General features: G+C 41.6%; 1 protein-coding gene across 1 annotated transcript; it reads right to left on the reverse strand.

The window, feature by feature from the left end:
* Positions 1–29: 29 nt before the first annotated feature.
* On the reverse strand, positions 30–21,743 carry LOC108935121 (tyrosine-protein kinase JAK1-like). Its single transcript, XM_018753432.2, has 24 exons — positions 21,481–21,743; positions 12,847–13,048; positions 12,329–12,449; positions 11,581–11,734; positions 11,093–11,256; positions 10,432–10,777; positions 10,056–10,226; positions 9,557–9,714; positions 9,061–9,175; positions 8,223–8,421; positions 6,863–6,972; positions 6,613–6,765; positions 6,442–6,529; positions 5,910–6,037; positions 5,355–5,490; positions 5,097–5,248; positions 4,690–4,840; positions 4,277–4,371; positions 3,477–3,669; positions 2,475–2,599; positions 2,188–2,360; positions 1,651–1,768; positions 1,253–1,363; positions 30–1,071 (listed from the first exon to the last, which is right to left on the reverse strand). The coding sequence occupies exons 2-24, from the start codon at positions 13,040–13,042 to the stop codon at positions 967–969; spliced, it is 3,462 nt and encodes a 1,153-aa protein (XP_018608948.2). The 5' UTR covers positions 13,043–13,048; positions 21,481–21,743; the 3' UTR covers positions 30–966.
* Positions 21,744–23,290: the final 1,547 nt, after the last annotated feature.

Here is a 23,290-nt window from a genome sequence, read left to right on the forward strand (position 1 = left end):
GTAAAGTAAGGCCCAAGGTTTTCAGCATATAAAACTTGGATTTTTGCAAAAGTTTTATTCAACTGATATTTTTATGTACATTAACACCCACCCTCTCTTATAAATTGTCTTTATGCTGAAGGAAGTACATTCCACAATAAATGTTGACCCAGACCTTCTTTTACCTGCCTTATTACCTTTTCTAGTAGCTTGTTGGCTTCTGCAGCTCAGCTTCGCAGGCCCCTCAGAGCACCACTGCTGGTGGTTATACTTGTCCATGCAACATGCACTAAGTATCATATACAGCGTCTGTCACCACATTCTGCTTTCTGTGGTATAACTTCTGAAGTCTGAACAGGTGACTATTATAGTACCAGATTTATATGTCATAAGCAACTATTCGATGCTGTGCAAAAGGTCTGACAACTCTGCACAGGAACATCATTTAGAACCAACTGGGGTTGCGTTTCATCTTGACTTCAACATCCCATTATTTCCCAGCATTCAAATAGTTCCATGAAAATGGCCAGGTGCCAGAGATCCATCCTATCTTATATGCACCACAGCTCCAGTGCTAATCTGCCATTTTCATTTTCTCTCAACAAAAAAAGGATAGAACTGTTTTATGGTAAAAACAAACAAAGTTAATGCCAGTGGCTACAGATTGCACAGAGGGTTTACTGGTGCACCAGTGCTGATTTGCAAGAAAAAAAAAAATGGTAAGCTCAACTGTTCTGACTTTAATACTGGGGTCTATTTACAAGTAAATCAATTTCTTCTCTACAATTAGTCTGCCAAATATGGGGGGTGGGGTGGGGGGTAAAAACTGGAGGTGGCAGGTATCGTCTATGAAAATAACCAAAAATAAATGCTAGAAATATATGCCAGCTGGAAGGGGAAAAGTAATATTTCTTGTCAAGTTCTCAGCCTAAAATGTCTTGAAAAGCTTGTTACAGCTGTGATGTGTAGGTCGCATCATCTCCAGGGTCACTTGCACTCTGCAAGCAGCTGCTGGAGCACATGGATCAAGCCCTTGAAGTCAATGCGCTTCTCGGGGGAGCTCTCCCAACACCTCCGCAGCTGGGCATAAACCTGCACCACAACCACATAGCAATCAGCAAACTGGTGTCAATTTGAAATGCTTACTTGTTGCAATACAACACAGGGAAAGCAAATGAGTTTATTAAATGAAGTAATGGCATGATGGATAAAAGCAGTTAAATATGACGTTAGCATCCATTAAACGAAAAGAACATATGAAGACTGCGCTCACCATGTCTGGGCATTCTGGTGGGCAAGGAAGCCTCTTTCCCTCCTCTAAGGCTTTAACCAACCTGGTGACAGTCATCTGCCCATGCGTGGGACCAATTATCTTCAGGAACACCTGCCAATAATCAAGGTGGACATTGTTCATATAAGTACACTGAGGGAAATGTAAGAAGACAGGAGGTTTTAGCCTGGTAGGAAGCATTTTTGTCCTCATACAGGTCTTAATTTCCGTGAACGATCTGGAAAACTAAGAGGCCCCGATGATATTGTGATGGTTTGAGTATTCACGTCATTTACACTCCAGGAATGTTTGTGATGACAGCAGTGCTGTGTAATGTCACACTACTAGAACTACACTCCTTCACATCAGCACTCAGTGCAGTTTCAGTACGAAGGCTGTACCGTCATGGGGCTCCATTCTGTCTCGCAGTAGGTCAGCAGCTCGTACATGGTGACCCCGAAGGACCACACGTCCGACGCTCGGTAGAACTTGCAGTGCACAAGGCATTCAGGTGCGTACCTGGACAAAAACGCAGAAGCAGAGACAGTCAGGATATAGTCAGCCCGGTGGCCAAATACCAGGGCATTATACCGTACAGCCGGAGCAGGAAAATGGACAGCAGTTGTTAGGGGTACGCATAATGGACTCGTGTAGAAGATTTCTGACACAGGACAGCACTCTTTCAGTGCCCTTTTTTCCGCAGCTAGGCTATGATTAAATCAGGTTCAAAGAGTCTCTGAGAAATTCCCGTGTTCTCACACAGGTCCCCCACAGCTACTCAAGCCCAGGTTTTACGGATGACGGACACCAGTAAGGCCTTAGGTTGAGTCTCAAACAGATTTCCATTGTTACCGACAGATAGATGTCACTTACGGTGTGTACTGTCACTTATAGTTACTGATCCCTGACTTTGAACTATCGTGTCCCTCATGCCCTACCAGAAGACAGGACTGTCCAGGTCATCTTTCACAGTGTAGTAGCCCTCGTTGTCCTTGATGCTCTTGGTAAGGCCAAAGTCCCCGATCTTGACTGTGTTTTCATTCTCCACCAGCACATTGCGGGCTGCTAAGTCGCGGTGAATGTAGTTAAGCGACCCAAGGTAGTCCATTCCCTGTCAGAAACACAGACCCAATGGGTTCATACATGGGCAACTTCATTAGCTACTGTCAAGAGGCACAGGCCTGCAGGTCATTAGAACTGAATCAGGAGGAAACCCATGGCACACCTGACATATCTGGATTCCATAGCTAAGAAGCCTCTTCAGGTTGATTTGGGACTTCTTCCGGGGTAGATACTCTTTCAGGCTGCCAGCAGGTAGGTACTCCATAATCAGCTTAATTGTTCTTCCCCCTAAAAAATGCCCAAAATATTTAAACACTATGGTTAATTTTTCATCTGTTTTGGTGCAAGGCAGTATTCTACATCATTACCTGAAATTTAAAACAACTTAAGTTGCCAGATCTGTAGAGGATGATGAGATACTGTGGACAGCAAGCGGTATTGTGGTTGAAGATGTGGAGCAAGTGTGTCCAAACAAGTAGTCTGTTTCTTCACATAATGCAGCCCAAAGAGAAACTTGTAAAATAAATACACACACACACTATATCTACCATAAATACTACCAATTCTATTGACTCACATAATAGTCAGACACACACAACTAAATAAAACAATTTTAAGCATTTCAGATGTATTTATTTGATTTTTTTACATTTATGTCCCACAGATTAATTCACAGTAATTACTGTGGCCCTTGGCCAAAAAAAGGTTGGACACCCATGATGCAGAGTACATCAACAGTAGATACTGAAACAATTTAGGCAGACTATTTTTCCTTCGCTGTTCCACTTACATTTGCTCAAGTGGAAATTCTTGTAAAAAGCCTTCAACATAAAAGTGAAGCCTGTACATCTGTATTAAGCCTTTACTGTGACTTTGGATTTAGAAGCTAGGACAGCTGGTAGTGCAGTGGTTAGAGCTGCTGCCTCTGGACCCAAAGCTTGCAGGGTCGACTCTCACCTCTGGCTGTAGTAGCCATGAGCTATTACTTACCCTTAAATCGCTCCAGTAAAAACCTCGGTTGTGTAAATGGGCAAATAACTGTAAGTTGCTTTGGAGAAAAGTGTCTGCTAAATAAATAAATGTAAGTACATTAAACTAAGATACGGGGCAGGACAGTCTGCTACAACTGCATGATGAACAATTCCTAGAACTATCCCCTGCTCACCTTCCTCACTGCAGATGCCTTTGTACTTGACAATGTTCTTGTGGTACAGCTCCTTCAGGATATCAATCTCATGCCACAGGTTACTGTTCTGCTCCTCCTTGTTCTCTGGCTTCAGGGACTTGACGGCCACCAGCTCGCCAGTGCGGTCGCCACGGGGGTCATACATGCACAACTCCACCTTGCCAAAGTGGCCCTTCAGGGGACAGCAAGAGTGAGATCCAGCCCTTCATCCACACCTAGGTACCATGCAATCCCAATACAGTGAGGTATGGTAACCCTCACTAACATGTAGCCCCTTCCCTGCCAAATATACTGTAAAGGCATTTTGAAAATGTCCAAACTGTTCCAGTGGTTAAGCCTCAAAACCTGTACAACTGGTCTACATCAATGAAACAACCAACATTGTACTTCTAAAACTAACTTTTAGGTTTTATGTTTTTTTTCCCCCAAATTAAAATAAATTACACAATATGTGGGTATTTGTAATGTGTCCTTAAGCAGGACCGTGACATTTCAAGTACCGTAGTGGAAATCCGACACCCACATTTACGCAAACTTCGCATGACCCCCGTCTTCCTGCTCACCCACATGACTGCTCCACTCATAGGTTTGAAGTCAGCATGTGCCTAGTTACTCTGTGGTTTAAAAGACTGTGACTTCATTCCATGCAGTCTTCTACCTCATTGCGAACTTCTAATGGAAATACACAAATGCACCTCCCTTCACAGCAACTGTTTTTCCCGCTCTTCGCCCAGAGTATAGCAAGGAATCAAAAGGGGTGGCTCAAAGAGCTCCCGTACCTCTCCCAAATCTCGGATCTTTTTCAGGAACCGTTTCTCAAATAGCGTGGGGTCAACCTCTTGGACAGGAACCATTCCAGAGGCGATGGACGGATCTGCGCGTGGGAGACAATGTCACCATCGATTCCAAAATAAGCCAGAGATTGGTCAGCTCTGTTTATTCCCCACTTATTCTTATGTCACTCATTCCTTAATATTTTTAAAGAAATAAGCCATTTTAACAAGAGTGCAGAAAATTGTTAAGCAGAAAACAATGGGCCACATCCAAAAGACTGGTGTGGGTTGTGGGGGGGACACCCTCTTGTTGTTTACAGCAGGCCTTTTTAGAAAGAGTGGAAATAGAAAGGAAAATATTAGAAAGAAGAAATTCTGAACCAAAAAAAAATTTTACATTTAAAAAAAAAAAAACGAACTTTGTTCCTCCAGCTTGTTGAGGTCCCTCACAATGGCCCTGAAGAAGGGTCTCTTGTGAGGGTCATAGTTCATGCACTGCTTCATGAGGTCAGCCAGCTCTTGGCAGTCAGGTGTGGCCAATGTGCACTTGGCTGTATAGAACCTCTCTTTCTACTCAGGGGGTGGGGGGGGGGGGGGGGGGGGGCATGGATAGGAGGACAAAACACAGAGTCAAGGTTATCACTTATCAGAATCTGCAGAACAAAGCTGATTTATATTACCATGGTGTGGCTCAGTTACTTCAAGGCCACCGTATTGGCCAGTGCAGATGAGAAGCACAACAGCAGTTCAGCTCAAAGTGTTTCTAGCTATGTGGGATCTGAAGGACGGACAGCACAGCAGAGAGGCCCAGCAGGGCAAGCCATACCTCTGTGAGCTTCTTGTCCTTGAGGGGTATCTCGCCATCGTAGCATATCTCCCACAGGGTGGTGCCAAAGCTCCACTTGTCAGCTGCCACACTGAGCTCCTTGGGGTTCCTCACACACTCAGGGGCAATCCACGGGATCCTGTTTACACACTCTGGCGAGACAGTAATAGCAGGACATGGTGACAAGTGGGAAAAACTCCACTATACTACCCTAGTGAACAATGAGCAACAGGCACCCAAACATTGTCACTCTCTTACCTGCTCTAGTAAGGACAGTGATGGGAATGCCTGGATCGCTGAGCTTGATGAAGGGCCCATCGTCGCCCTCTATGCCATCCCGAGCCAACAGGATGTTCTTGGTGCACACATAGCCATGGACCAGCCGCTTGTCCTCCTAAATGGAACCGGGAAAAGAGAAGGATCAGGCCCATCATTCATACTGCACATTCAGTCAACTGTGTCAACTTTATAAGGACTAATGGAAAACAGAAGAGAGAAATGGTTAAGAATGTGAAAGGGCACTGGTCTGTAGAGGGGCCATGTTGCCCAACCTTAATTTACTAACATGAACTTCTCCACAAAATAAATCCTATCCACGTAAACAGGTAGGTGCAGCAAATTATTACACTGTTTAGCATGTAATTTATACAGCTGGAATTTTTAGAGAACCATTTTTTTCCCCACCTCAGCAAAATACTTTTTTCCTACTGTTTTCTTTTTTTTTTTTTTTTTTTTTGCTTTGATTCACAGTGAAATGTCACATTTCCTCAGTAGAGAAGAGTTCTAACCAGCAGACATGTTCTCCCGCCTTACCAGGTAGCTGAGGGCACTGGCCAGCTGCTTGGCCACCTGGAACTTCCATGGTGTGGTGAGGAAATGGCGTTGGCTCTGCATGAACAGGTCCAGTGGGCCAAGCTCTACATACTGTTCAACCATGATGTCTGCAGAGACACAACAGGGCACGCATACGTCAGACGACTTAGTACAACTGTTTAGAAGGCCAACTCAATTATCTTGCTGGACGTCTGTGTTTGACATTCTATCTATTCAAATACAAGAAACAAAGCAAGAGCAACCTTGGGTCTTCATACACTGCGTTGAACAGTGAAAGATGGAAGTGCAGCTCTTGCAGTTCAGATTGCTGGTTTCTCTAATGAACCCTCACATCTGTACACTTCCTCACCATTTATTATTAGTTCTCTTAAAGATCACATTCCAGTCTTCTGTCAATCCAGCAGTACACATTGTACCTTGGGCCAAAGTCTTTTAAGCAAATTTCTATCTCTTCTACAGTAATATGCTCGTGCCAAACTGAACATGACATGCAATGCAGATCATTGCTTACTCTCCAGGTCGCGGACACACACGCCATACAGTGGTACGATGTGTTTGTGGGACACCTGCCGCATCATGCTGGCCGTCTCAAAGAAGGCCTGTGAAGAGGAGGATGGGGTCAGTTAGGTTGGGGGTGGAGGATGAAGCCCAGTTCAGTTTGTGTGCCGGCGGGAGCTCTCACCATGGAAATGTCTCTGTGGCTAGACCCCAGCACCTTCAGGACCACCTTAGTCTCACTGTAGGTGCTGTAGCTGCTGTCATCGTCATCTTCATTCTTTACCTTCAGGGTGCCAGCATAGATGTTGGTTCTGGTGCCTCCTCCCAGATGCTCCCCCTAATAGGAAAGGTGAGTAAGTTGTGTTGTGACAGGCTTGTTGGGGTAAGCTGGATGTGTATGCACACACATATAAACAGACAAGCACAAGTCATACCTGGATTATCTCCTCCTTGAGGATCCTATGGAAGCTCAGCTGACTGAGTTGATAAGGCACCTGGGACTCTGGCGCTCTGTTTTTGGTCACTACCAGGAGGTTAGATATTTCTGGGGGGGAAAAAAAAGGTTTTGAATTGTAACTGGCAGAGAAGAAAGCAAAGGCCTCAAATCCACACACTGCTGTGCGAGGTCATCAGGAACCCTAAAAGGGGATATCATTTTAGAGAAATCCTACCTTCTCACAGATAATACAAGTTCTACACTGTGTCTGGAGGTGACAAAAGTTCCTTCAAAGACTTTGCCGCATTACTGAGGTTTACTGCGAACGAGGTGCTAAGCTAACAATGAGCAATTGGATCGAATTTCTTTGGTACTAATACCCATGTACGGTGTGGAGTGGGGTTGTGGGGGCGGTGTTGATAAGGAAGTGAGGCTTTTAAGGAGAATGCTGTGGTTTCCTGCACATACTGCTGCACTGAAACCCATGTGCTGTGAGAATATTATCTCTGTCAGCCTGTGGTGGATCCACCCTAATGAGAGCACCGCAAAAAACACAGAATGCTACACAAAGCTATGGCTTGGAAATAATTATTTGAAGAAAAAAAAAAAGAAAAAATCTGCATTTAGGGGCAAGCAGAACATTTTGTAACCTTCAATCTTATTTCTGAAGTAAACAGGTCTATCTGCGGAAAACCACAAATTACTATTCTTCCTGCTTTCTGCTGTTGCTGAAGTCTGCTGTAAAATGTAGAATGGAAATGGCAGGAGGGCCGCCATTCGTTTGGTGACTCGCAAGACTGCCTCGAGACACATTGATTTCAGCAAGGCAAGATGTACACAGATATACATATTTTCTGGTCTGAGTTCCGGTTGTAACATGAGCATGGTAAAAGGTCATGTAATGTACTCTTCCTCATTGCTGCACTGCCAACTAGTATGTGTTCCAACTCGATGGGGGTAGGTGCTCTCTGTAAATCCACTTTTCAAAAGTACTTGGTTTTACTGATAAATTAGCTGTAAACTAACACGAATGTGAGCCTTGAGACAACTGAAGCCCTCAAGTAGCTATTACAGTTTCTATAATATATACCAAGTTACCATTGTAAGATGAATTTATAAAACCTAATAATTAATTAGATCAGTCTTTTTTCCTGAATTAATGTTTTTATGTTTTGAAAATTGGTAACTTGGGAAACCTACGCTGATTATTGCACTCACTCAGATACAAGCAGTCACAGGTTGTGCCAGGAGGCGTTTTCAGTTGTCTTCAAGACCCCACTCCACAACTACTGTCTTCCTAGCAGGCAGGCCTGTGGTGACTGACACTGAGGAAGTCGGAGGTGCGAGTGAGCTTCTACCTCGTGCTTGTGGTGGGCAGCACTTTTTAAGCTGAAAACTGACGTTCTCTGTTCGCAAGGACTGCCCAGCCAAGTGCTCCATCAGCTCCCGGAGAGAAGGGCGAAAGGTTTCAGTCCCACACAGCCGGTAGCCCTGTTCCCCAACCTCAATCTGGAAGTTCTTGTACTGCCGTGTCATCCTGGACTCAAGGAGGTCCATCTGGTATCACAGAGTGGGTGTGAGGAGGAAGCAGAAAGAAAATTGGTCATCATCTATATTCTGAAAGACCATGATCTCACTGGTGACGCAGCTGACTAAGGAAACTTTTGATGAGATGTCCAATTTATTATTAGGGGGCTGCAACTGTTAGTTCTATTGCTTGAAAACAACCTCCTTATCAGCTGAACTCCAATCGATAAAGTCTGCTAATATAATAATACATCTAATACTTGTAGATGTATTATTAGCAAATCAGTAATGTAAGAATGTATTATTAGCAAATCACTAATCACTAATGTAAGAAAACAGGTTTTCTTCCCTTATTTAGGTGGCATTGAAAGACTGATTATTTAACTGCAATGATGTTTCATTGTATCCTTCATATGGTGACATAAAAACAGCAACACAACATTTTATGTATACAAATGGGAGGTGCAGGTGCTTAGCTGCCTCAATGTACAGATGCTTCTAACTACACCTCAAAAATCTTCTTGTGAACCATACTGAAGTAAAATATGGCAACAAATAGTCAAATGCAGCCTTTATCCAGGTCTTATGCTCAGACACCTGGAGCAGACCAAGGTGAACTGCTAAGCATCTTCCCACTGAGCAGTGGAAGTAGTACAGCGGGTTCTTTACCTCGTTGCAAGCAACAGTCATGAGGATGTGGTTGTAGTCAGTGCAGCTCCAGCGCAGCACATACATGCCCTCCTCGCTGCCCTCCTGACGTAGTTTATGAATGGCGTAATCGGTCCTGTGAGGGAACAGGATGTTGTAGAACTGGTATGAAAAGGCACTGAAAAGGAGTTGGGGCACAGCACAAATTTGGCAGGGGGACAAAAAAATAAATACTATACACTACATTTAGACTAGGTTTAGACTAAAGGTTTACCACCTTTAAGGTAAGCATGCATTTAAAAATGTTAAATGTTGTTTTTACCATATATTAATAACACAGTAGTTATTATTTTGATTAGTTAGTTGTTGAAAGCTTAAAAAGAAGTCTAACTTGAACACCTGATTAATATGAACTTCAAAACTTCCCTCCCACGGTATAGAATAGCTTAGTGGAAAGGTTGGCTCCACAGCAGGCAAAACTGAAGGAACTGAGGACTGCCTACTCTCAGGGACTTACGAAATGGGACCGTAACATCCATCCTCCAGGTTCTGTACCACTGAGGCAGGCGATACCTCAGTGCACAGGTAGTGGTGAGCATCCACAGTCAGACGGAAGTAACCATCAACCAGCGCAGCAAAGGAAAGTGCTTCTGCCGGGAAGGCCAGCTGCATCTCCTGCAGATACAACAGCGATAGAATTGCCATTCCCAGGGTTCTCCCTACTGCAATATGCTGTCTGTCTTGGTACACATAGTGCCACCACATTCATGGATAGCTTAATCTGATGACTGGCTTCGCTGTTTCGCTAGAAAACCAGTTCAGCCAGCTAGCAGTTCACCACCACCTGATCAAGTTCCTGCTACACATGAAGTCTTCATGATCTTCAAATTTTAATGGCATCACAACAAAATGCAGATATTTTGGTGTCACCATTGTGGACGCTGTTTAAAGTGTAATGCCAGCACATTTTAAAATAAGGAGAGTATGAAACACTGACTTAAACATTAGGCTCATACCATCTTTTTGTCCTGTTTGTTAATGGTGACTGTAGAGTCCCTGATGGCAACGTGGATGATCTCGTGGAAGTCTGAAAACAATATCCAGCTGTCTTTCTTTTTTTCATTCTTGTTTTTTCCATACACCTTGTTCTTTTTGGATTTATTCTTGTCTTTAGGAAATGGCAGAGTCTGTGTAAAATTAAAAATAAAAAAAATGCTAAACTGTAAACAGACACCATCAATTTATTGAAAACTAACCACTATTTTCATTTAGCGATAACAGGAAAGTACACTTTTTAAATGACAGCTATTCAAATGGCTCACGTTCTTTAAAAAAAAAAAAAAAAACCTTCTCATTAGCATATAATTAAACAAATGAAAGAGGCAGACTTACAGGATCAGGCTTCTTGCGCCAGGAGATGCCATTGTTTCCAGACACCTGTACCTCAAAAACTGGGGGGTCATTCTCATGGAAGGCAGTCACATGTGACTTCTCATTTTCAGATGTGAATTGCAGCATGCTTGTCTCATAAACTTCAGTACCAAAGCCCCTGGTCAGAGTCTCCAGAGTGGACAGATACTTGACTTTCAGGTCATGTGTGGTAACGTGGCTGTCCTGGATAGTCTTGCTGTTGAACTCGTTCAGAAAGTTCTTAAAGACATTGTTGATGCGGATGCGGGTGAGGAAGTTGCGCTGTTTGATAGTCTTGTTGAGGCTTTCTGGGATGTATTTTTTATAGCTGGTAGAAAACAAGGAAAGTACAGTGTCATATGAAAACTGAGCAGACATGAGTTTTGATAAAGGGCAACACATAGGAGTAGTTTTCAAAGTTTGCTGAATAAAATTCTGAAGCCAGGTTCTTAACTCACATAGCTTTGAGGACAACCAGCTTCAGTAAACTCCCAGCTACACTGTGTGAGTCATTGTGGATAACATTATCTAGCAAATTCAACAAAGTGAATAAAATTCCCCTCCTAAAAACCCGTTACTGGAAATTCAGGAGACCTGGTGAAAGAATAAAAAATGGCTCCTGTGAAGATGTGAGTGAATTCACCTGATGTCAGCCGCCATGCCTGAGAGTGACACGCTCTTGTTGATGGCATAGTGGGAAATAGCCAACACTGCCATGCCCAAGCATTCGTTCTCAATCTCATGGGCCTCAGACTCACTCAGAGGGATCCGCAGGGGGGCCAGGCCTTTCACAAAGTCGTACTGCCCCTTAAAACACAAACGCACCGATGATCAGCTCACCTCCTATAAGTTTTACCGGTTTTTCTTTCGCCTTTTTAAGCTGATTGACAGTTCCAGTCCATAAACCCCAGCGGAAAACACCAGCAGGCTTTCTTGGTCAAACAAGAGCAGTAGGCTTGTTCAGTTCTGATCATTTGCTTAGTCATCTTAGAATTCCCCATTTAAATGTCAACATCAGCCACTGAAGAGCCATCAAAATGCAGAAGAAAAGAACTGATGACATGGATGGGGTCATCGCTTCGTCTTGTATTTATCTAATGGAACAAGGGTCACAGCGGCCAGGGCACCTACCTGGGAGAACAAATATTCCAGGGAGGCTGCATCCAGGAGGGGCGTCCCTTCAGGGGTCCCCTGGGGAGTGCTATTACTCCTCTGTTTGTTGAGGGAGTATCTCCACACTGGAGGCTCATTTTCATTGGTGCCGTGCCAGTTGGTGAAATAGAACCTGGATTGCAAGACATCTTGAATCACCACCTAATAACTACAGCTGGGTACACAATCACATTTGGCCTTGTCCTGGAAACAGCACACTCTCTGTAGCTTAAAATTTAGAGGCTTGTAAACTTCAAAATGGTTCACTCTACCCCCTGTAGACACAAGAACATTTGTGGAATTTACCATACACACAAATGCAGTCAATAGCTACGCTGCCGGTTCTCAGAGTCAGACTTGGGATTTTTCCAGCTTCCTTATTCTGAAGGCTTTGAACACCCAGTGCTTTGTTTCTGGTTCTTCCGAGCCTTGCACATTTTTATTTTCTTTCAGTCCTGTAGTGAAACTTCCTGTTCTACAGACCACTTGTACTTAGAGGTCTGGCTCCCAGACCCACTGTCCAAAACTTCTTAACCAGCTGTGCATGTAGGGAACACCACACAAAGCCTATGCTTTTTCTGCACACATTGCAAAAGTGGATGCCGTTATCAATATAAACAGTCACTTTCTGTAACTCTGAAGCAGAGGCTGACAAGTTCACCCAAGCAAGGGTAACTTCCTCTCCAGTTTTTAGAACACTTGACTCCACCTCCAAGTTTTGCCTCACCTCATCCGGTAGTACAGCTTCATGTTGATGTCGCAGATTTTAAAGCGGTAATTGGGCGAGTACCAGATGTCCCGACTCTCATCATAGAGAGCAAACAAGTTGTGGCAGAGAGGGGAGATACCTGAAAGACAGAAAAATCTGATTTAATCACTTATCTGCAACAAAGAGGAATCCTCTTTGCTGTAGAATGAGCAAGTGTTGCACTTAACACCAAGATTTATTACTTTCTCTACAACTCAGACAGGTTTCATGCTAATAAACTGATTCTGATTGGTATCTAAGACCTTCAGATTTTAAAAACACTCCTTTCCAGTAGAAGATAGGGAAACCTGTTTTTGTTAGAAACATGGCCAAGTATAGCTAATAGTAATGTTTTAATTACTTCTTTTCTGCATGTTTGTCTCCTGGTTACAGTCCTCAGCTGAACTGTACAACAGACACTTGCGCAACTTCCTCCTCCCACTTCCTGGACTCATCAGCCATCTCATTCCCCCCTTTGGCTCTACTGGTCGACTTACGGCACTTCTTGGCAGCCTCCAGGCACAACTCCTCAGCTGAGTAGCAGCCTGCCACGTAGTTCAGCTGGGAGTCTTGGGAGTAGAAATGAATCTCCAGGCCGGAAGTCGGGACGGTCATAGTTGGTTCGCTCCTCTTTGCCTTCTTCATCTTCCCGCACAATTGCCGGCCCAGTTCCATCGCTGTTAGTCGTGACATCTAGCCCTTGTTGGGGAGACAGACATACAAGCCTATTAGTTTTGTCTCTGTGAGACATGCCCCTTGCTCTAACTGAGGGACAAACCATCTGGCTGAACCCTGCAGGGGTATGTGCAGGGCTATGTACAGCCACTTATACCCCTATTCACCGCGCTATTTCGTATTCGTCTGAAGTTGAGTGTATTTGGAACCACAACACATACTCCACTTTTACAGCCACCAAGCACACTGCTCCAACACAAACATGTAATGGAACTCAAAATGCTACACATGCACTTTTGCCACTGGACTGCTACTGGCTCTTATATACAGGGAGCAGAGCAACAGCAGGAGAAATTGATGAGTTCCACCAGGTGGCCAGTTTTGCACTTTGTTTATGAAGTTTGTCATAAGGAAAAGTACAGTTGGCAGTTGTCCTACATATACCCTCATGGATCTAAAAATCTGACCAAACATCTAATCTCCTATATGGTAAAATTTTCCCCTTAGAAAACAAACAGCAACTAGATCAGTGTGTAAGAGCATGTGTTTTACACAGGGCCCTGGTGTTTTACCACTGAGGAGGGGACTTTGCTGAAAGTTCAACACCCAACTGCACAAACGGTTAATGCTGCAAGTCTCATTTCCCATCCGTTTATAAATGCACAAATACATTTCTTACTCACCCAAAAAGACTCCCAGAGAAGGTGGGAAGCATGCTCCGTCTGTGGGAAAAACTAACTACTGACTAAATTTCAGTTTAGAAGAACCTGGTAACTTTAAGGGTCAAGTTATATCACATTGACTTCAGAGGTGGGACCGTCCAGTGCCATCAACACTTTACACTTTGTAGCTTTTTAAAACCCTTTAAGAATAGTGATAGTGAGCGCATTGTGCATACGTTACCTTTACGAAAATGTCACACTAATTTATCCAGTGTAAACATCAATTTCTGCAAAATGAACAATGTTGCAAGTCACTGTGGACAAAAGTATTGGGAGCGTTCATAAAAATATACAAGCAAACTCCATGTTCTGACACCCTGGTCCACATTCATGAGAACATAACCAAACTGTACATTTTCAGGCCTCCATTGTACTTCCTTCCACTTGCATTGCTATTGTATTAGATAGAAAATGATTGCTAGACAAGACAAGACTAACTTGCATTTCTCACAATGTCATTTTACACTAGGTTAAGAAGGAACCTGAAACAATTGGTCAGAAACTCAGTTCCGTAAGCAATAGGGTACTTTCTACACTTATCATTATAATATGAAAAGCGCAGCCTCCTCTGAACCAGTGGTACACATCTCCTGTCTTCAGGGCCCAGTTGGTATGTTGAAAATCATTCAACATCACATTTTAACAACATTTTTGAATTCTGTGTTTACAGAAGTAGGCCACCACACCTAATTTCTCAACATATTTGAAAACCAAGCTTGAGCGCTAAAGGTGACACACCCGTCACTCTACCGATGTAACTGCTTCAATATGCTATTTAACGCAACAGCAACACGACTCGCTAGCAGTAAAGGAAGGGGACTGCAATCCTAGCTCACACAAAATGTTTTTACAAGCCTCTGTAATGCTGCTATTGTTTTAAATTAGGTAACATGAAAACAAACCAATCTTCATAAAAGATTACCAGAACATTACTGAACACGCTTTCGGTACAGTTACTCAATTGTGCTGCTTGGAAACTTGCATTTCAATTGTATATACCTTCTTAAAGACTGCTTTCTCAAAATGTGTTAACCTTTAAAATGTGGTGGCACTGCAATCAGCAAGGTCAGGGATTCGTAACCTTTTATTTTATTATATAAGCGATTGTTTAAAATTTTAATTCATAATATGAATTAATATTAATTCTCCAACTTCAGAATTTTCTTCAGTGAGAAAGTAATTAAAAGAAATTTTCTGGGAGGCACTTCAAACCTCCCTTGTATCCCCTTTGCACCCCCTTGGTAGGTATACCTTACAGGTTAAGAATGCCTGAACTAAGGGGGGTATTTATATTTATTTATTGTTAATTATATATTTATCATGTCATATATATATGAGACACTATGTTAAATGCAACAGCAGACTCAACTGCTGTGACTGAACAGCAATGAGCTGTCACCAGATACAGTAAGTGAGAGTCATTAACTGGAGTCCCCAAATAACATCATCTCAGAAAGAGGTCATGTTCCATTCTGCATCATTAAAATATGATACAGCTTGAAGAGTATGCACTGTAAGAAATCTCAAGAAAATTTTAACCCCAACTTTAATTCCAGATTGTGTGTTTCAGTGAACACATGCAATGTTGTAAGACCTTCAGAATCAATTACCTCTTGAAATTCCTCGTACAAAATGGGACAGATTTGTAAGATAAACCGATTGCTTTTGTCTGTGGCTTTACAGAGTGAACGTACCGAAATCAGCCTAGTGTGTGGCAAAAGGACTTCCAGTCTGTGGGAGGAAGTGTGACTGCCATAGCTATGTTGTGCGGCTGCAAGCTAGGAGGGGGACAGTCAAGAATGAACACAGACTAGCGCTTTTGATAAGTTCACTGGACAGTTCTTAATCAAAACAGCTATAACAACAGACATTTAAAAGCACCAGACAATTCGACATGCTCTGTTCATTTGATCTTCAGAGTTTGCCGAACCACTGTCAATAAAAGGCACCCAACAGGAAAAGGAGTGCATGGCTTGTCCAGTGTTTGTGTGCATCTGCAATCAGTAAGATGAACGCTGGACATGTTTATATGATGAATCAGTCAAAAAATTTGTGATTAAATAAGTTTGTCCATTTTTTTTTTTTTTACTGTCTGTTATTTTAAAATAGGTTTATTTTAATGTAGACTGAAGTTAACAGAAATATTAAAATACATCTTAAGGCATTTAGTATTATAGTTATATTCAAAATTTTATGAATCCTAAACCATTAGGAATCAAGGGATGTCTGTATTAAGCTTACACTGATGGTAACTTGGCGATAAAAGTGATTTAAGATTGAGGAACAAAATTAATTACTATCAGATTTACAGCTCCAGTTGCATTCATAAATTGAGGTGCCACTGTGTTTGTGTTGTATATGAGGGAACAAATGATATCTGAAGATCATAACTGAAAATGTGTCTTGTGGGAAATGTCGCACTTATTCCTTCACTCAGAGGTGATGGATTCTGCAGACCTTAATTCCATGAACCATAGTGGGAGGAGTCAAGCCATGTAGAAAAACATGTGTCACTTCCAAATACTGTCTTGTCCCGCATCCATGTAATATATTCCATCTCTACCCTGAAGGAATCTAGCTCTCAATATGCCGCCACCAACAGTTTAGAGAGGGATTTAAACTAATTCAGTCCAGACAGTTTGTTCAGCTGTGTGTCAAGTTCTTAGGTGGAGTAAAAGCCCGCTAGGCCTGTAAAAGATCATACAGCACTAGCAGTATATTAGAAAATGCACACTTCCTTCACTTGGATACTTATAGTTCACATAATTTTGTGTTTCTATTTTGTACACCTGATGACAAAAATTTAAAGAATTCGTTTTTTTTAAATCCAAATATCTGTAAATACATGTATGTATATATATTTTTAATACCAATATCTATATAGTCAATAATCATTATAGTTCCACCAGCATCTTTTGACTGTCAGAATAAAAATTTCTCCGGTGAAGTACTTAACTTTTCTTTGTGACTTGTAAAATTAAATCTTGCGTGACTTAAGTATTCTCCACATTTTTGTAAAATTTGAGGACAAATCTGCCCTAACAGCTCTCCTGAAACGATTTTATACAGTATAACAGAGCGTTCACCTACAACACAGTCAGTGATTAACAGGTCATACTGCCCTATGGACCTTAACTGGCTAAACCAATGAGATGCTCCCTCATCCTGCATTCCACAGAGCTCCATACTGGTAAATTTGTGTTGTCCCAGTTATCCCATTAATCAGCCATAACTGCTATACTGACTAACACTCACAGTCTCATGGTCACTGGATTAAGTCCAAGGTCTAGGATTAAGAAAAATTACAGCAGGTCAGAATTTAGAGCTCAGAATTTACACTGTTAAGAAAGGAGACAAACAGTTCACAACCCATGGTGACATAAATGTTGACAAGCCAGGGGAAAAGAAAACAGAAATCACTAAATTGCAGTGAACCACGCCAGCATCCATTGCAGCAATAAAATAAGAAGGTCTCATACAACACCTTCCTCAACATTCCTAACTGATACAATTATAAAACACTACTGAATCAACCCTCACAGACTCAACTGATGCCCATCAATGCAACTCCACAAAAAAACTAAATCATGTTATCTCTTACAAATTTAATTGTGCATGTTTAATAAATATCCTAGGAAGTTTGCTTATGCTCCTCTCCAGTTTTTTTAAGCATTAAACATCTCCCAAAGCACCATAGAAATCTAATATTCTTGGGTTACAACCTTTCTAATGTCCATCTCCTATGGCCCTCTTTCCTTAAAGCACTTATTGCAGAAATGTAAACTTGTTATCTCGATTAATCTTGCTGTTATTTTCCACTTCTTTATCAAAGCTAATCACAAAGGAAACCAACTAATAATTAAAGACGAGGAATCATACATTGCTAAAGATGGGCGTGAAAGCGTAAATTTTAATTTCATCTTATTTATGCCATGGCATGAAAGTCTAAGTTGCAATAATAAAACATATACATGTTCTAGATTTTGGCTCAAAGTTATATTAACGCTGGCAGCAAGATGCAGCTCATCAGTGTTGCCGTAGTTGGGCTGCCATTCCTGATAAAAGCATTACTCATTCTCTTCTTGCTTGTAGAAATGTGAAGATGATCTGATATGCAAATGATTATCTGATGTCATATTCCAGTTAATCAGGAAAGTGTCATTTGAATCTGCCTAATAATTATGAAACAACCAAAACACAAGGAGTGTGTACAGTATAAGCTTTCCTGTATACTATGAGCACAAAGCTACAACAGCTTAAATAAATACTGTATCAGCTTTATAGTTATTCTGCAATAGCTAAAAATAAAAATTATACTTGTTTGTAATAACAGTTTTCCAACAATCCTAAGGGATATTTCACATGCCTGATGTATTCAACAGGACTAATCGCAATGGTAGCCAAAGAGAATGGAAACTAGCCTTTCTGGCTTTAAAGTGTTATAACATATGTATAGCTGAACAACACATTATGCTCTGCCTCTGGATGTGAACTAGACACCTGAAACAATAACATAATATCTTGGCAGCGTTAAATCTGGAGCTCTTCATAAGTACAACACACTCCTACCTGGATGCTTTTCATTTCATCCAACCATTTTAATCCAGCTTCTTGCCCAAAACAGGCAAGTAATCCTAGAGTGTAATGGAAGCAATCAATACATTATTTGGCATACAGATTGTGCTTCACTGGGAAAATGTGTGTTTAAATGAAAAGAAATTATTATTGTACACTGTATTCCAAGAAAAAAAATGTTGCTATGGATAGCATGTAGTTCTTTCCAGATAACCCAAAGTGCAGACAGCCCAAATCCTTCTTCAATCCTTCTTTCATGAAAAGTGAATTCTGTAGGGTCAGGAGCGTGGAGGTGTAGTGGTTTGGCTGGGTCCTGCTCTCTGGCGGGTCTGGGGTTCAAGTCCTGCTTGGGGTGCCTTGCGACAGACTGGCGTCCTGTCCTGGGTGTGTCCCCTCCCCCTGCAGCCTTGCTCTCTGTGTTGCTGGGTTAGGCTCCGGTTCACCACGACCCCGCTTGGGATAAGCAGTTTCAGTCAATGTGTGTGTGTGAATTCTGTAGGAGTCCTGAATCTATACACTTTTAACTTCACTAAGATGTCATAAGATGTTGAAACACCCAAACATCCAAAATGTGCACCATTCACAAAGACACGTTGCTTGGTTATTTTGTAGTTGATCTGTGTTGCTAAAGGGAACTTAACTTTCAAAACTCAGTTCAAGATCATAATCTGAGACACAACAGCACTTTGAGTTATGAATTCAAACAAAATGTCAGAAGAAGAACAACAAACCCTTCTGAAACGCTGACAAAATTCCAAGGGGAAGTTATGAAAATATCTCTGAATTACAAGGAATTTGTAGAAGGGAATGCACAGAAGAACATGTTATTAAAGAAATCCACCTTTAACACTAGATGGATTTTAAGAACTGATAAATAGCCATTTACGTTATCCTACATGCTTGTTAAATGGTGCACCTTCATTACACTTTGTTAAAGTACATGCAAAGATGTTCAGTAACTATGATACTGAATAATAAGTACAATTTTCAATAACTAGGTTGTAACCATGCGAATTAAATCAATCGGTTCGCAAGAAGACACATACATGGAAAAAACCAAAAAAAAGGTGCACTAGTACAAGTGCTACACCTAGAGAGCACTGTCTCAGCTAACATGTTACTACATCAGTAGCAATGGAGATATCCCAGGCTAAGAGTAATTTAAAAGGGCACCATTTGGTGTACTGCAGCACAAAAAATAGGCAATACAGCAAAGTGTTTCTGTACCTGCAAAATAGTGAGGAGAAGCAACTATATTCAAGTCAAACAGATGACCCAGCAAGGTCACCTTCAAGTAAAAAAGAAAAGTTCAACTAAATATGGAAGCTGAAAAGGTGGGATATGATGTGGAAGAGTGTGAGAAAACTCTTTTGCAACACTGCAAACTCTTCCAATATGGCTTCAGAAAACTGCACCAAAATTGTCATAGAAAAAGTTACTAATGATCTCTTTCAATAATAATTCTCCTTGACCTCAGTACTAATCTTGCCATTGTAAATCACTACATTTTACTATCCTTTCTTTAAACTGTCTTTGGAAACTTCAATACTGAGCTTAAATTGTTAAAATCTTATCTTACCAAAACACCGCTTCCTTGTACATCTCAATTTCACTTCTGAAATAAGAGATACAAAGTCTGGTATTCCACAAGGTTCAATGCTAGTCCCTCTGCTATTTATGTTCCATACGTGTATGTTTTTTCACTCGATCACATATTAAAATCACATAGCTTGAGCCATCATTTTTATGCCAATGATACTGAGATCTACAGCCACTGCCATAATGAAACTGTACCTCTGATATTAAATCCAGAAGATATCACTGTTTAGATAAGACATGTTTCTTGGCACTCCCCATCTCTTTTTTTTTTTTTTTAAAAAAAAACTAGAAAAACATTCCCAGACTGAACCCCATGTTGTCTTTTTCTCTTGCCGATGAGCTAGTTAACCCAACTGTCATCTCCGAAATCGACTACTAATGCTTTCCTTGCGTGTCATTCACATTGACCTGCACTCTATGAGAGATTGTGCTTTGTCCTGCCAAATCCCCAAAATAAAATTATCTCCTACTCTGGGCACTTTCAAGTCAAGACGTTATGGCCCACATGAACAGAAGTGCTTTAAAGTCACACATTTGCATCTTTCCCCTCTAAGAATTTATTTTTCAGGACACAGCCAAGTTATTCTCCAAATCTGCTTAACACAGCAAGTGCGGCTGGCACAAAATCTCAACTGAAAAACGTTCCTCTTTTTTCCCCCCACAGCTTGCAATGTCCATCACCTCTGTCTGCCCATATTTTTCAATGTCACAGCAAGTCCAGTAGATAACTGTCCCTTTTCATTGCACAGGCCACAAACCACATCTCCCAAAGTTGGTCACTTACAACCTGGAGGACTTTGGTCACCAACAGGTTGTAAAGGACAAATCAGGAGAAATCTATCAGAAATTGTTGCCATAATGATAATACCAAGCCCCACACCAGCATTTTTTTTTTCTTAAAACTACTTATGCTATATACACGATATATTCTTATATCAGTATACATTAACTACTAGTCTGCATCTTTGACAAGTCAACTTTGAAATAAGAAATCTTTCACTGTCCACAGTCCCACACACACACACCCAGTGCCACTGTCCAGAATCCCACAAACACCCAGTCCCACAGTCCACTGTCCCACACTGTCCACAGTCCACTCTCACAGTACAAGTTTACCACACAGACACCAGCAATGGCAAATGGCTGCTCTCCTCGAAATAGTACTACACACACACACTGGCTTCCTCTTTTCTTACCAGTTGAAATACAACATTCAAGTGGGAAAAACCACTTCAACACCAATTGTTATTGTTATTTATAATTCTGACAACAATAACAAATAATCTCAAATGATCTGACACAAGCCAAGCCAGGCCACCAGCATCGATTTCTCCCATCGGGCCATCCGTCGCGTCGTAGCCTAGGCTAGGATATTAATTATGTTTACACAATTTGACTTAAAATCGAAGACAATTTTTTTATTTTTTCAAACGTTCCACAAGAGGAAAAGCGCCTGAATGAATCATCGGTCTGTCTCGAGGCTACGTGACAAAGAATAATTAAGTGGCGACACACAGACACACGACACGGTGACGAGATAAACGACGAGCACGAACTTACCTAGTACTTCCGTGTCTTTATTGCCATCGAAAACTTCTCGGGAACTCAACGAAAATTATCCTTATCTTTCATGCGTCGACTTTTCTGATAGTGGCTAGAAAGGGTTTGTGTTAATCTCTTTCCTTTTTTCCGGGAAAAAAGGTGTTAAATCTCACGGGATAGTTCGGAGCCTACGGCTCACATCGTTCGTCTCTTCGTTATACGAGCTTTCCTGTCAAACGGTGCCTCATTTCCCGAAAGTGGCTCGTGCGGCCCTGCTGCAGCGCGATGCTGATTGGACAGATACTAGCGCTTCAGTCTCGCGGCAGAGCTTGTTAACCCTTCGGTGAGCTCGTTCGCCCGCACTCAGATCTGTCTTTGCGAGGCGTTTGAAGGTTTTAAACATTTTGCTAATATTTCTCCTCTTAAAAACCCGACAAGTCGTTATGCCACTGTTAATATCAACTTTTTAAACGTAAGTTTTCCTACTCTACATGTTGCTAATAAAATTGTCTCCTATGGGACCAAGCTGTTGAGCGATGATGGCAATGACAGTAATATGCAATAAATTTTGGCGGTTGGGTCCCTGTGAATAGACAGTATTTTCGTGCGTCAAACATCAGTGCTGTTTCGCTGACAGAACATGGCCGTATGTAGTTGTAATTGTAAGCCATGCTGCTTGCTGTTTTTCCTAGCAGCCAGGTATCACTCTTAGTCTTAAGAATTACTGTGATCGGGAATGAAAAGCGAATTTCAGACCTAAGCAAAAAACAGACTTCCTCTTTTTTTCGTTAGTGTTGGGTAGTAAAAATTCGTCCGGTTAAGATTAAGAAACTTCAGTATTCGAAAAGATTATGTAACTTATAGAACGCATTATTTGTGAAATTGTTCTCCAGTTAGTGGTTGCTGTTGAACAGCTCTCTTAACTTTTTTACACAGCCTTATAAATAATTTGTTATGAAACATGGCTGTTCGTAGTTTACATATATAACTGCGGCGCATCTGCCATTTTGCGCAAACGTGGGCGGGCGTTAGGACCCAGAGGTGTCGTCCGGTGGCGTCTCGGGGGCGGACCTTACGGCCTCCTTGACTAAAACGTCACAAGCTCGTCACTGCCAGAAAACAGACCTCGAATTTCCCATGAAGATCATCGTGTGCTGCTCGATGACGTGGAGAACCCCAAGGCACTGGCCTACACTCGTCTAGTGACGACCCAACGAGACCCTTTTACGCTCATTTTTCATCTGTTATTTTGTCATTTACCTACGCATTTATAATAATCAACCAGCTATAGTAGTAGGAGGACTAAGTTTTGCATGTAGCGCATATCATATTTATATTACCTATCATTCAAAAGTTTGGAATAACGTACAATTTTCATGTTTTAGAAAGAAAAAAGGTATTAAAAATACTTTCTATCAAGCTACCATTAAACTGATTCAAAAATATAGCCCAGACATAATTACTTACTATTGCTGCAAATGGCTGTTACTGCTCAATGTGTCATATTGCAAAGAAAATGAAAATATAATATTAAGGTGTCCACTTACAATCTTGAGAGAAAAGGGCAAACTGGATCTAGCTGGGACAGAAAAAGAAACAGAAGGCCCAGGTGCACAACTGCACAGAACGATAAGTACATCAGAGAGTGCAGTTTGAGGAACAGATGCCTTCCAGGTCCTCGGTTGACTACTTCCTTAACTTGTACACACCAAATACCAGCGTCATCTACGGTGACAAGATGACTCTGGGATGCTGGCCTTAGAGGCAGAATTTCAAAGAAAAAGCCATATCTGAAAGGTTAAAATGGGCTACAGGATACAGACAGATG

The sequence above is a fragment of the Scleropages formosus genome, chromosome 3 (genome assembly GCF_900964775.1).
Source record: "Scleropages formosus chromosome 3, fSclFor1.1, whole genome shotgun sequence".
In the NCBI taxonomy this organism is placed as follows: Eukaryota; Metazoa; Chordata; class Actinopteri; order Osteoglossiformes; family Osteoglossidae; genus Scleropages; species Scleropages formosus.